The sequence below is a fragment of the Cynocephalus volans genome, chromosome 17 (genome assembly GCF_027409185.1).
Source record: "Cynocephalus volans isolate mCynVol1 chromosome 17, mCynVol1.pri, whole genome shotgun sequence".
NCBI lineage: Eukaryota > Metazoa > Chordata > Mammalia > Dermoptera > Cynocephalidae > Cynocephalus > Cynocephalus volans.
Genome location: NC_084476.1, coordinates 23,483,047 through 23,495,971, shown reverse-complemented (window position 1 = coordinate 23,495,971; position 12,925 = coordinate 23,483,047). Strand labels below are relative to the sequence as shown.

The 12,925-nt window shown below is 50.7% G+C and overlaps 1 protein-coding gene across 1 annotated transcript; it reads right to left on the bottom strand.

The window, feature by feature from the left end:
• Positions 1-2,935: 2,935 nt before the first annotated feature.
• Positions 2,936-12,797, bottom strand: HDHD3 (haloacid dehalogenase like hydrolase domain containing 3). The gene is made up of 2 exons (XM_063082630.1): positions 12,754-12,797; positions 2,936-3,860 (listed from the first exon to the last, which is right to left on the bottom strand). Exon 2 carries the CDS (start codon positions 3,707-3,709, stop codon positions 2,936-2,938), a length of 774 nt encoding a protein of 257 aa, XP_062938700.1. The 5' UTR covers positions 3,710-3,860; positions 12,754-12,797.
• Between the last annotated feature and the right edge of the window lie 128 nt (positions 12,798-12,925).

The window sequence follows — 12,925 nt, the reverse complement described above, 5'->3', positions numbered from 1 at the left end:
ATTGGGTATGTACTCTATGCCGGCCCGTCTTTCTTAACTCTTATCCACATTCTCAGAAATAAGTGGCAGCTCAGCATAGCAGAAAGAGCCTGGAGAGGTTACTGGGACGAAGGGTGTCACCTCTCCCAGGGTGACGGAGATGCAAAGGATTACTCAAAGCCCATTTTCTCCAGAGCAGTGAGAGGCCCAGAAGGGGTTAATACCAGGCAATTGCTTCAAGAGAGAAGAATTCCTAGGAAATAACCCCGAATTAGGTTTTCTCTCCCTTTTTATTCTCCAGGCAAGAAAGTTACAGAAAAGGAACATAGGTGGTTACAAAAAGAACAATGAGATATTCATCATGGCAGCAATCATTAGGTTTAGTTGCACCAAGGACGACTGCCCTAATAGCAGGCATTTATGCTGTATTACAATTTTTTTTTTATCTGCAACAGAGACTTTAGTCCTGGGAAAGTTTTCTGTTTTTCCCAAGCTTAGCATTTCTATGTGCAATTCTAAAAAGTTAGGCTATCTTTATTAATGTTGGTATCCTCCACACAAGGGCAAGTCTGTTTTCCTCCATGAGTTCACCTTAGAACAGTGCTCTTCAAACTTTCATCCAGGAACACCCTTCAAAAGGAATCTTACCTACAACTTCAGGCTCCAAAGAGGAAGAGAACCAGAGTGCTCCCCACTTTCTTTGGGAGCCACAGAGCAGATTGAAACCACAGTTTAATCAGGAGGTCTCAAAGTGACCCCAGGCTGGCTGGGGTCAGTCAGCAACTAGTGAAGTGGTCCAAGATTCGGTGACAGCTACTACTCAGCCTCAGCCATTTGTGGCCGTGCAGGAATGTGGACCCAGAAGGGCCAGGAGAAAAGCTGAAAAGTCCTGATTTTATGTGAAATCTGTTGGTTTTTAAGTTTGCTCAGTAATTTACTTGACACACTGGGCAGATCAAATCCAGTCCACTGACCTCCTCTTGGCACCTCTTGGTTCAGATGACCTCTGAGGCCCTTGCAGCTCTGAGGCCACAACTCATGACCCGTGTCCTCCCTGCCTGATGCTCAGGAATTCCTGTCGAGTCGCTAGGTCATGGCACCTGGCCCCAGGAAGACAAACCTAGAAGAGAGTTGGTCAAGTCTGAAGAGCTCTTCTCTGCCTCTGCCTGGACACAGCCCTTGCCCAAAAATCTGGGTCAAAGCTGAGCTCCTCTACTTGATACCTGAAAGCCCCCATGCCATGTTCCCCCAACCCACCAACCTAACCCCCCAGAGCAGCCTTTAATCCACAGTTCATTGGCCTGCTGCCAGGAGTGCCCTCCTCATCTCTGCCCACCTGAATGCCACCCCCATACCCACCTCCAGTTTAGGGACCACTCCTGAGCCCTCCCTGGCTGTCAGCACCAGAACATACAATGTATGTTCCTGTCTGTGCTTTTAACCTGTGGTATCCCCTGTCCCTGGCACTGGGCAAGGCACAGAGATGTTCAGTAAATACCAAGCAGAAAGGTGTGTGAAGAGAGGCAGGCAGAGAAATGAAATGTTAAAAACCCAATTTACTTCAACCACTTTCTTACCCATATTCCCTACACTCCTGCCACCCTGAGCTCCAGTCCTTGTTCCCCATGCTTTCCTACCCCCACACTGGTCCCTATGACAGGGGTGCCCTTCAAAATTGCTATCCTGGGCCGGCCCGTGGCTCACTCGGTAGAGTGCAGTGCTGATAACACCAAGGCCCCGGGTTCGGTTCCCATATACGGATGCCGGTTCGCTCACTGGCTGAGTGTGGTGCTGACAACACCAAGTCAAGGGTTAAGATCCCCTTACCGGTCATCTTTTTAAAAAAAAAAATAATAATAATTTAAAAAAAAAAAAAAATTGCTATCCTTTAGGACACTTCCCTATTATCCCAGGATCTCCACTGCTCTGTGTCTTTTGTGACACGGATCCCTGTCTCCTTGTAACCTAGCGGTCAAGCCAATGGGCTTTAGAATCAGATGTGCCTAAATAGGAACCCTGGTGCTCTCTTATGCTAGCTACAACCTCAAGCCGGCCACTCAACCTCTAAATCTGTTTCCCTATTTGTAAAGTGGAAGTCACACCACCTCTGCCCACTAAATAGCTTTGAAGGTTATATGTGCATGTAAGGAACTTAGCAGAGTATGTAACACAGGGCAGGCATATGCCAACAGTTTCTCTCATGACTGTAATTATGGTGTTCCTTGTCTAAAATCTCCTGTTCAGACTGTGTGGTGCTAATGGACAGTGTCCCTATAGCATGGCTTAGTACCCTGAGTTTCAAACTAACCTCTGACCTCAGGCTTCCTTGGGGAGGGTGTCTCAGAAGCTGAATGAGTAGGGGCCGGCCCGTGGCTCACTCGGGAGAGTGCGGTGCTGATAACACCAAGGCCACGGGTTCGGATCCCATATAGGGATGGCCGGTTCGCTCACTGGCTGAGCATGGTGCTGACAACACCAAGTCAAGGGTTAAGATCCCCTTACGGTCATCTTTAAAAAAAAAAGAAGAAGAAGAAGAAGCTGAATGAGTAGACTTAGGACCTCTGCTTCAATTCTGGCAGTTTCTCTTTTTTCTGTTTTGCATAATAGGGTTTCAGATCTCCCATGGCATAAGGGCCCTGTTCCTAAAACAAAGTTTGAAAGTGTCTGGTTTAGAAGCTAGTTGGGTCCTCAGTGAACCCTGCTGGAGGTGAGGGAGCCTCATGGTGGAAAAGGGACACAGGTGTGCATGAGAATGACTAAACTCAGAGACCGAGATACGGTTAGCAGGGCAAGGCAAAAAGGCCAGCACTCACTGCTTTATAGTCAGAATAGGTTACGGAGGCTGCAGGGAGAGGGGCAAAGTCCAGGTCTGTGGAGAAAGAAGGGGCCCCGTGCCTCCAATGTTTGCTTAGGGTTCTCTCCATTGCCCAGGGCCCAGCCACTTCCCTCACCAGACTCAAAGCCCTGGGGTTGAGCCCTCCAGGCGGTCAAGGGCAGGCAGGAGATGAGACAGTGAGGGGAGGATGTGTTCTCCAGGTACAGAATCCCTGACTGTAGGGTCCAGAGGCTCTGGGCCAACCAGCAAGAAGCTGTGCATACCCATAGCACGAGAACCCTGGTAATCACAGCGGTAACTGTCCCCAATATGGGCTGCCGCAGCCGGTTCTACATGAGCAAGCCGCAAGGCCTCACGGAAAATGCGGGGGTCTGGCTTAGGCCAGCCGGCAGCCTCAGAGGTCAGCACAAAGTCGAAGTGTTCCCGCAGGCCAAGACCCACCAGGATGTTCTCTAGCCGTCGGTCGAAGTTGGAGACCACTGCCAGCCTCAGACCCCGCTTGCGGCACCCCCTCAGGCTGGTCTCGGCCCCCTCCAACACCTGCCAGGTATGTGGACTGCTGAGGTCCTCGTATAGCTGGTCAGCAATGGGGGCCACAGCTTGGGCATCCTGCACTCCAGCCAGGCGGAAGGTCTGCAGGACCATATCCAGCCACCACTGGCGGGAGGTGAGGCCCTGGCTCAGGCCATAGTTGGGGAAGCTGTGGCTCTGAGCCCTGTAGGCCTGCCTGAAGGCCTGTTCCAGGGCCGTGGCCGCCACGTCCAGCCCGTGGACCCGGGCCTTGGCAGCATATTCTTCCCCCACGGGGCGGCGAAGCTTCAGCAGTGTGTCCTTCACATCCCAGGTCAGCAGTCGTATCTGCAGCCGGTGTGCCATGGAGAAGGCCAAGTCCATCCGTTCCGTCTCAGGTCCCTTGGTCTGGGGGAAAACTGAGCTGAACAAGACCACCCCTTTACAACTTAACAGTCTTCTTCTTCCAGGCCTTGTGGATCAGATTTGCTGGCTGACAGGAGGTACTTGGGAAATGTCTTCAAAGCACCAGATCCTGGAATGAGAAACAAGAAAGGCAGAAAGTTCAGGCCCTGATGTCAGACAGACTGGGTTTGAATTCTGGTGCTGCCAACTGTGTGACATTAGGAAAGTCACTCTCTGAATCTCTGTCTCATGTGTAAGAGGAGCACAATGATACCAACCTCACAAGATTGCTAGACAAAATAAGATCATTCATTTCACAACAAATTTCTGAGCACCTTTATGAGCTAGATGCTGGGGAACAGTACAGATTTCTAGCCCTCATGGCATTTACAGGCATTGAAGAATAGGGGACATATTTCCAGCTTAAATGAGGTCAGTATTGTAAGAACCCAAATGCCCCAAGGGATCACACCCTGATCACATAAGCCCTTCTCGGCTGCACCCCATCATGGCGCTGGTTGCCCTTCTCTTCCACATTCTCCTTCCCACCAGCGCAAATCGCACGCCCCATGCGGTATGCTAAATAGGGATTGTATTTTAAACCAATCAGCTTTCCCTTAAAGCCCTATATATATGTGTGTGTGTGTGTTGCCTAATAAACGAGCTCTCTCCGGTGGATCGTCAACTGGTGTCGACTCGTCCTTTTATTTGGTGCCGAAACCCGGGACGGAGCTTCTCTCGAGGGGCGACACTTTTCAGATCGCAGCGGCAGCACTTTCCAAGTCGCCCCTCGGGAACTCTGTCCCGCCAGGACTGGCCTCCCTTCCACCGCTCACCATTGACGGTCCACCCTCGTCCATTCTTTTCGGCGCTGGCTCCTTCCACTCACCACCGGCTCATCATTAGGTAAGCCCCCTTTCCTAAAGGTCACCAGCCCTTTTTCAGGCTACTACAGGGAGCCTAGCCGTGACCGTCCGGTGGCCCCTAACGCCCATACCCCACCCCACCACGGTCTTCACGACCACCATAAATTCCCAAACTGTAACAGGTTCCAAAGCCCTGGTAAAGTTTTACTTTCATTTTTGGAGGTTAAAAGCCCCATTCTGTTCTCTCCTTCTCTCTTTCACCCTCTTGTCCACCACTCTCTTCTAATCTCTGTCCGATTTCCATCTCTCTCCACTTCTCGGGTCCGGGACCCGACCAGAAATTCCTAGCGCTAGGTTTCCTTCAGGCACCGGGCTTTTGCCCTAGAGAAGTGGAGGTCTAGGTGACGACCCACACCTCCCTTCTCTCCTCCTGGTTCATACCTGAACCTGCCGGGACTGACGTGACCTACCGGGGACGCCCTCTAGGATCCCACCTTTCCCAACCGGCCGAAGGATCTGTCTTATCACTAACTTCTATCCGATTTCTGTCTAAATTCCCATTAAGAGACCAGAATGGGCGCTTCCTCCTCCTCCCTAGGGACTCTCCACTTCAGTGCCTTCTGAAAAACCTCACCAACCTTTCCCTCAGGCCGGATATTGAGCCCAAACTCCTCACCAAATTCTGCACACAAGATTGGCCTTCTTAACCTCTAGATAATCAGAACACATGGCCCCCTGAGGGCACACTAGATCCTAACATTCTAAGAGATCTCTTTAACTACTGCCAGCGCCTAAAAAAATAGAAGGAGATCCCCTACATCGAGGCTTTTCGCCTCTTGGCTCAGAACCCCACCCTCTGCTCCTCCTGTGCTCCCTCTCAAGTCCTTTTAGCCTGTAAACCATCTTCACAGTCACCCCTCGATTCTTCAACCTTCGACCCTGCTGATGAACCCCCACCCTACCGACCTCCTCCTCCCCCAGCGCCTCCGGCATCTGCTCCTCCTCCCCCGTCATCCGCGTCACCTTCTGCACCTCCTGCGCCATCCACTTCTCCGTCTTTACCCTCACCTACTCCTGACCCACTAAGCCCCCCTTTCACCCGTTCCCGAGGACCTCCCCCCACCCCTTTAACAATCGCCCCACTACGTGAGGTAGCTGGGGCTGAAGGAGTAGTTAGGGTCCATGTTCCCTTTTCCCTAGCTGACCTTACAGAATTAGAAAAAAGACTAGGCTCTTTCTCTACCGACCCTACCACCTACATTAAAGAATTCCAATGGATCCTGCAGGCCTACAGCCTCACACATCATGACATCTTTATGCTCCTAGCCAATACCCTCCTCCCCGAGGAATGCCACAGGGTCTGGGATACAGCCCAAACCCATGCCACTGACACCCATCGTACCAATCCGGATCACCTGCCAGGCCCCCAAGCAGTCCCAGAACAGGAACCTAATTGGGATTATAACACAGCCCAGGGAATCCAGGCTCAAGACCGTTTTGCCTCTTGCTTAATAATTGGCCTCAAGAAATCGGCTCGCAAGGTCGTCAACTTCCAAAAAATTCAAGAAATTGTCCAAAAAGAGGAAGAAACTCCCTCTGAGTTCCTCAATAGATTAACTCAGGCCTTTCAACAATACACTAACTTAGATCCCAACTCTGAAGACGACCAGCATGTCCTTATGACCTATTTCCTGGCCCAATCCTACCCCGACATTAAAACTAAACTTAAAAAATTAGAGCAAGGTCCTGCAACCCCTCAGACCGAAATCCTATCAGTGGCCTTCAAGGTTTTTCATAATCGGGAGGAGGAAAAAGAACGTCAAAAACAAAAGGCTGACCATGCCAACTTCCAGATGTTGGCCCAGCTTATCAAACCCCCTGGGCGCCCTCCCACAGCCTCCACCTCTAAGCCTCCACCTGGAGCCTGCTTTAAATGTGGGAGGGAAGGACATTGGGCCAAGGCTTGCCCCACCCCCAGGCCACCCACCACTCCTTGTCCAAAATGCAAAAAGAAGGGACATTGGGGATCTGATTGTCCCCTCGCCCGAAGGGGTGAGGGACCAACTGCCCCACAGTCCCCCGAACCGTGGACACCACCTATGGTGGGCCTCGCTGAGGAGGACTGACGGAGCCTTGGGCCCTTCCCGACCATCTCTATAACAAAGCAGGAGCCCAGGGAATCCATGGTTGTGGACGGCCACTCAATATCTTTCCTCCTGGACACTGGAGCCACCTTTTCGGTCTTAAGGGAATATAAAGGCCCCACCACCTCCAGCAGCTCTCCTATAGTCGGGGTAGGAGGTAAACAAATCTTTCCCCAAAAAAACCCTTTTTTAACCTGCTGCCTTCAAGGCACTCAATCTGTTTTCTCCCATTCCTTTCTAGTCATGCCACAATGCCCCGTCCCCTTGCTGGGTCGGGACATTCTATCACGGCTTCAAGTGTCCATTACTTTGCCCCTGTCCTCTTCCTCTTCCCCCGTTTCCTTCCTCCTAGCGCTAGTTCAAGCCCAAGATCCTACTAATTCCACCCCTCCAAGAAGTCCTTACCCATCTTAAGGCACCCTGTTAACCCCACAGTTTGGGACACTGCCAGCCCCGCTCTGGCCCAGTGTTCCCCTGTACACATAAAACTAAAAGACCCCTCCAAATATATTTGTCAGGCTCAGTATCCATTAACCACAACAGCCCTCCTCGGGTTAAGCCCCATCATTCAGGACGTATTAAAAAAGGGGTATCTCCGTCCCACTCGCTCCCCTTTCAATACTCCCATACTCGCTGTAAAAAACCTAATGGCACCTTTCGTCACATCCAAGATCTCCGCCTTGTTAATGCCACTGTCATTCCCATTCACTCCCTTGTATCAAATCCATACACTCTTCTTTCCAAGGTCCCTGCAACCTCTACCCATTTCTCGGTTCTGGACTTAAAGGATGCCTTCTTTTCCATACCCCTGCAAACCAATACTCAGGACATTTTTGCCTTCACATGGACTGACCCCCACTCCCGTCACTCCAAACAACTCACTTGGACGGTCCTGCCACAGGGATTTATAGCCCTCATATTTTCGGGCAGACCCTAGCACAGGACCTCAAATCTTTTCACTTAAACCATCCAGAATCCACCTTATTACAATATGTGGACGATCTCCTTCTATGCAGTCCTTCATGGGAACAATCCCAGGCTGACACTGCTCATTTGCTTAACTTCCTAGTGGGTAGGTGATATCGAGTGTCCCCCGCCAAGGCCCAAATCTCCTTACCGTCTGTAACCTACCTTGGTTTTCTCCTCTCCCCGGGAAAGAAGGAAATCACCCTGGACAGAAAACAGCTTCTAACTGACCTGCCCATCCCCCAAAACAAAACAGAGATCCTATCTTTCCTGGGTCTAGCCAGATATTTCAGAGCATGGATCCCCAATTTCTCTTTGCTAGCCCGACCTCTCTATAATATGAGTAAGGGTCCTCCTGAAGAGCCTTTACTCTCCTCACCTCAGCGCCCTTTTCTCAAGCTTCGGCAGGCCCTTCTAACAGCCCCTGCACTTCATCTCCCTGATCTAACTAAACCCTTTTTCCTCTATGTTCATGAAAATATGGGACAAGCTCTAGGCATCCTAGGACAGAATTATGGCCCCTCCTTTGCCCCCGTAGCATACCTATCAAAACAGTTGGACCCCACTGTATGAGGCTGGGCACCCTGTCTAAGAGCCCTAGCAGCGGGGCAGTTACTGCATAAGGAGGCATCCAAATTAACATTTGGGGCACCTCTCACTCTAGCCCCCAAGCTTTATCCCAGTTTTTACAAGCCTTCTTCTCAGTCACCCCATCTGACAAAGCCGTCTTACAAAAAATCTCCTCCTCATGCACAATCTGCCAGCGTACCAATCCTAACACCCCTCTCAAACCTGGGCCATACCCCTCCCACCAGGCCAGAGCCCTCACACCTGCGGCCGACTGGCAAGTCGATTTTACACACATGCCTTCCGTCCGGCGCCTCAAATACCTCTTAGTGTTTGTTAATACCTTTTCCGGATGGGTAGAGGCATTCCCATCATCCAATAAAAAGGCCTCCAGCGTAGCCCAGACTCTCCTTTCCTAAATCATCCCACGATTTGGGATGCCCACTTCCATTCAATCTGTCAATGGACCTGAATTTACCGCCCAGGTAATACAGAAACTCTCCCAGTCACTCTCTCTCCCCTGGCACTTACATTGCCCTTACCGACCTCAGGCATCCAGAAAGGTAGAGAGAACCAACAGAACCTTAAAGGATATACTAACTAAATTGTCTCTGGAATTACACCTTGATTGGGTCCATCTTCTACCTCTCGCTCTACTCAAGACCAGGGCTCTCCCAAAAAGGCCCTCCAATCTTTCCCCTTTTGAAGTCATGTATGGTAGGCCCCTCCTACCCCCGGGGATCACAGCGACTGAAGGACCCATACCACTCACCATGGCCTTACCCTTGCTCTCCCACCTTCGCACCGAGCTATGGAAGTACCAGGACTGGCTACTTCCAGATCTGTCACTTTCCAAAAATAACCTTTCACTCAGCCCAGGCCAATTAGTATTCTACACTTCCCCAGAACCTAAAACCCCCCTAACCCCTAAGTGGGAAGGCCCATGTCCTGTCATCCTTTGCACTCCAACTGCTGCTAAACTTGCCCTGCCAGGTAATCATGTTACTCCATGGATTCATATTTCCAGGCTGAAGCCTTACACTCAGGATCCACCCTCGGCCACTGAGAACTCCAGTAACAAGCTGCAAGGAAACTTAACACACCATTCCTTTAAGTGTATCTCTCATCCTACCGACCCTTTCAAACTCCGCCGATCCCGGACCTCAGCCTTACCCCCAATTCCGGAGACGTGAACCTTCTCCTTGGCCTTCTCCTGTTCTTTTCATTTCACCCAGGGAGCTTTCAGGCCCCTCTGCTAGCTCCCCAGGGTCACCCATTTACACCTGGCAACAGATCTCTCATGCGACCGCTCCTGGCGGCCATCCCCTTAAATGCTTTCCTTCCTCAACCATTCATACCCACACCTTCGCCCCACCAGGCTCTTTCTTCTGGTGCAATGGAACCCTCTCTACCTCCATCCTGTCCAATCTTACTGTCCCATGCCTTCTCATCACCATCGTCCCTCAACTCACTCTGTACTCCAATTCAGAACTGTTCTATCTTCTTCACCCACCCTCAAGACAAAAAAGGGCCGCCTTCCTCCCAATCATGGTCGGTATTTCCCTAACAACATCAGCTGTCGGAGCCAGCCTGTTGGGAGGAGCCTTAGGACACAGTTTATGGGCGGTCAAAGACATCAATACTAACTTGAAGGGGCTCTAACTTCCACTGCCGAATCTCTTTCCTCTCTACAGAGACAAATCACCTCTTTAGCTCAGGTCACCCTCCAAAACCGTAGAGCACTAGACCTCCTCACCGCAGAAAAAGGAGGTACTTGCATCTTCCTTGGAGAAGAATGCTGTTATTCCTCATAACCTGCCTTTTCTTGCCCTGCATCATTCTTCAAGCCCAAGTGGGAAAAATTTCTAATCAGGCCTTTAACCAGCTTTTGCTTAGAAACTACCAGCTTCTAGGTACCGATGAACCCCCCGCCTCATCTCGTGAGCGCCTCAGCCGATGCTGAAGAGACACCACCTTACAGAGGAAACGCATTCCTACACACCCTTGCCACCGACGCCTGGCTGCTCCCTCCAGTCTCCAACTACAAACAATGGAACCAGTGCATGTGCGACTTGTGGCTTCAAGGAACGTTTATGGACTTCTCCCCTTTTGAAATTACTTGTTTCTCCACCCTCCTTTGGGGTTTCATAATGGGTATTTATGTACCTTCCTCCCTTTGCCCACCCACCCACAACGCCCCAGTTCAGCAGGAAGTAGCTCGATGACTTCAACATCCCCTTTCCTAAAACAAGAAAAAGGGAGGAATGTAAGAACCCAAATGCCCCAAGGGATCACACCCTGATCACACAAGCCCTTCTCAGCCGCACCCCATCATGGCGCTGGTTGCCCTTCTCTTCCGCATTCTCCTTCCCGCTGGCGCAAATCGCAGGCCCCATGCGGTATGCTAAATAGGGATTGTATTTTAAACCAATCAGCTTTCACTTAAAGCCCTATATATGTGTGTGTGTGTGCTGCCTAATAAATGAGCTCTCTTCGGTGGATCGTCAACTGGTGTCGACTCGTCCTTTCAAGTATGTACCATGATGATATAAATCCAGGGACACAATCTAGTCTTTGTTGTGGAGGGTTAGAAATCTTGATTCTCGTTTGATTTTTAGAATAGGGTTTTTAGGTAAAATCATGTATGGGGCAAAAGCCCTTGGGTAGGAGGTGAAGGCCTAAAGCCAGAGGGCATAAACCCATCTAATCAACTCTAATCACTTCTTAGGTATTGGATTGTATACTTTAATGACTTTAGAGCTAACGTGGTTGTCATGCCGATCCTGTTAAGAGATTTTAAGAATTGCTGAAGGAAAAGATGTGAAAAAAATGTTTGCTAGGGGCAAGCTGTCTGTTGTGGAAACTTTAAAAATAACTGTACTTAGATTTTACCATAAGAATGTAACTTTTGCTTAAGGAGAGGTTATATATACTTTAGATAATGAGCCAGTTTAACCAACTTAGCTTTTCACTAATTGTACTTTGGAATGTCACATTGTTAATTTTACTGATGTTACTAGTTTCCTTTGCTTAAGCTATACTTAGCCATAGATAACTTTTGTAATGCTGCTCATGTCCTTGAGTCCTTTTGTAATGATTGAATCAACTGAATTTTCTTGTGAAACTTCCTTGTCTTCACAATAAAAAACAAGCTAACTTTGAATGGCTGCTGTACCCAGTTTTCTCTGGGATACAGACCCTTTGGTCTTCTCAACGCATTCATGGTGCTTTGAGTAATCATTTTTTCGTCTCCCTTACACAGCGAGAAGGGTAACACTTTGTTGTCAGGGAACTTCCTAAGCAAGTGAAGTTTCAGTGGAGATCTGAAGAATTAATGTGCTGGAAGCGGAGGTAGTAAGTGTTCCTGGCACTAGAAATAGCAAGAGCAAAGGCCCTGTGGCAGAGCAAGGAGTCTGGTGCTTTGCACAGACAAGGGCCAGCTCAGGCAGGACGAGGAAACAATTATTGATTGCTATTACTATGATTAGCAATATCAAGGACTTAAGGGCCCTTGCTGACCGCCTGACCAACATCCTGACTATTCAGTAGGGAAGACTGAGCCAGAGAGGGGCAAATACTTGCCTGTGCTCACTGTTAGTCAGTGGCACAGCCAGGACTAGAACCCAAACTTCCAGACTTTCTGGCCAGTGCTCCCCTCCACTCCACCATGCCTAGACATATGTGGATTTAAAAACAGCTGATTTCAATGAACCTGTACAGCACAGGACCAAAGACAGGATACAGCAGCCTGTTCCTACCTGTCTCTAACCCTCTCTGGGCCCAGCTTTTTCATCTTTACTGGAGGTAGTTGGACCTGCCTGGGAGGAGTGCCGATGAAAAGATTACTGACTCGTGCACGGGAAACAAATTTCTCGGCCTGTCGCCCTGAGGCGGGTTGAAGCTTCTGCTCCCAGACAGAGCTGATTCCAGACAACCCGTGGCTGTCCGGTTGAAACCTGAGGGGGCAGGGTTCAGAGTGCAGCCAAGCTATTGCTGAAGGAGGGACCTGGCTGATGAGTCTGGGCATGAGCCGGAGAGGAAGTCTGTCAAGGAAATGAATTTAAGCCAGTCTGGAACTTAGGGAGACCCATCCAAAGGCCCTCTCATTTTGCAGGTGGGTAGGTGGAGGAGGCCTAGTGACGGGCGGGAACTTGCCCCAAATCACGCAGGGAGTCACTGGCACAGCTAAGACTAGAACAAAGGGCTCTGGCTTCCGACCCACAGAGCTTTCCATTTCTTGAAGCTGGGGTTGGGGGCTCTGAGCTGCAAGCCTGAATTGCTCATCCTTCCTCACCACCTCCCCGGCTCGGTAGGAGCAAAGTCCAGGTGATCCGAAGGTAACGCAAAATCTCGACAGCTGCGGTCTGCAGCGGGACCCAAGGCGGGAGCTGGCCCCCCTCAGCTGGGGCCGGACTCCGGGTCCCCCTCTCAGCGCTAGCGCCCTGCCACGGCTCAGCGCCGCTCCCCAGGGCATACCCACCTGCCTGCATGGAAGACAGTCCGCGGGACGCCGTAGCTCCACGCCGGCTTGGACAGAGGCGCGCAGACGCTCGGCCGCCGGGGCGGGGCCGGCCGGCAGCACCAAAGCCCCGCCCTCGCTGGGCGGGTCCCCGCGGCCGCGCCGGGCGCTCCTCCCTCCTCCGCCGCTCCTC

Bases quoted from the DNA above. Each gene is read 5' to 3' on its own strand.
- HDHD3 (XM_063082630.1), bottom strand. From the start codon at position 3,709: ATGGACTTGGCCTTCTCCATGGCACACCGGCTGCAGATACGACTGCTG.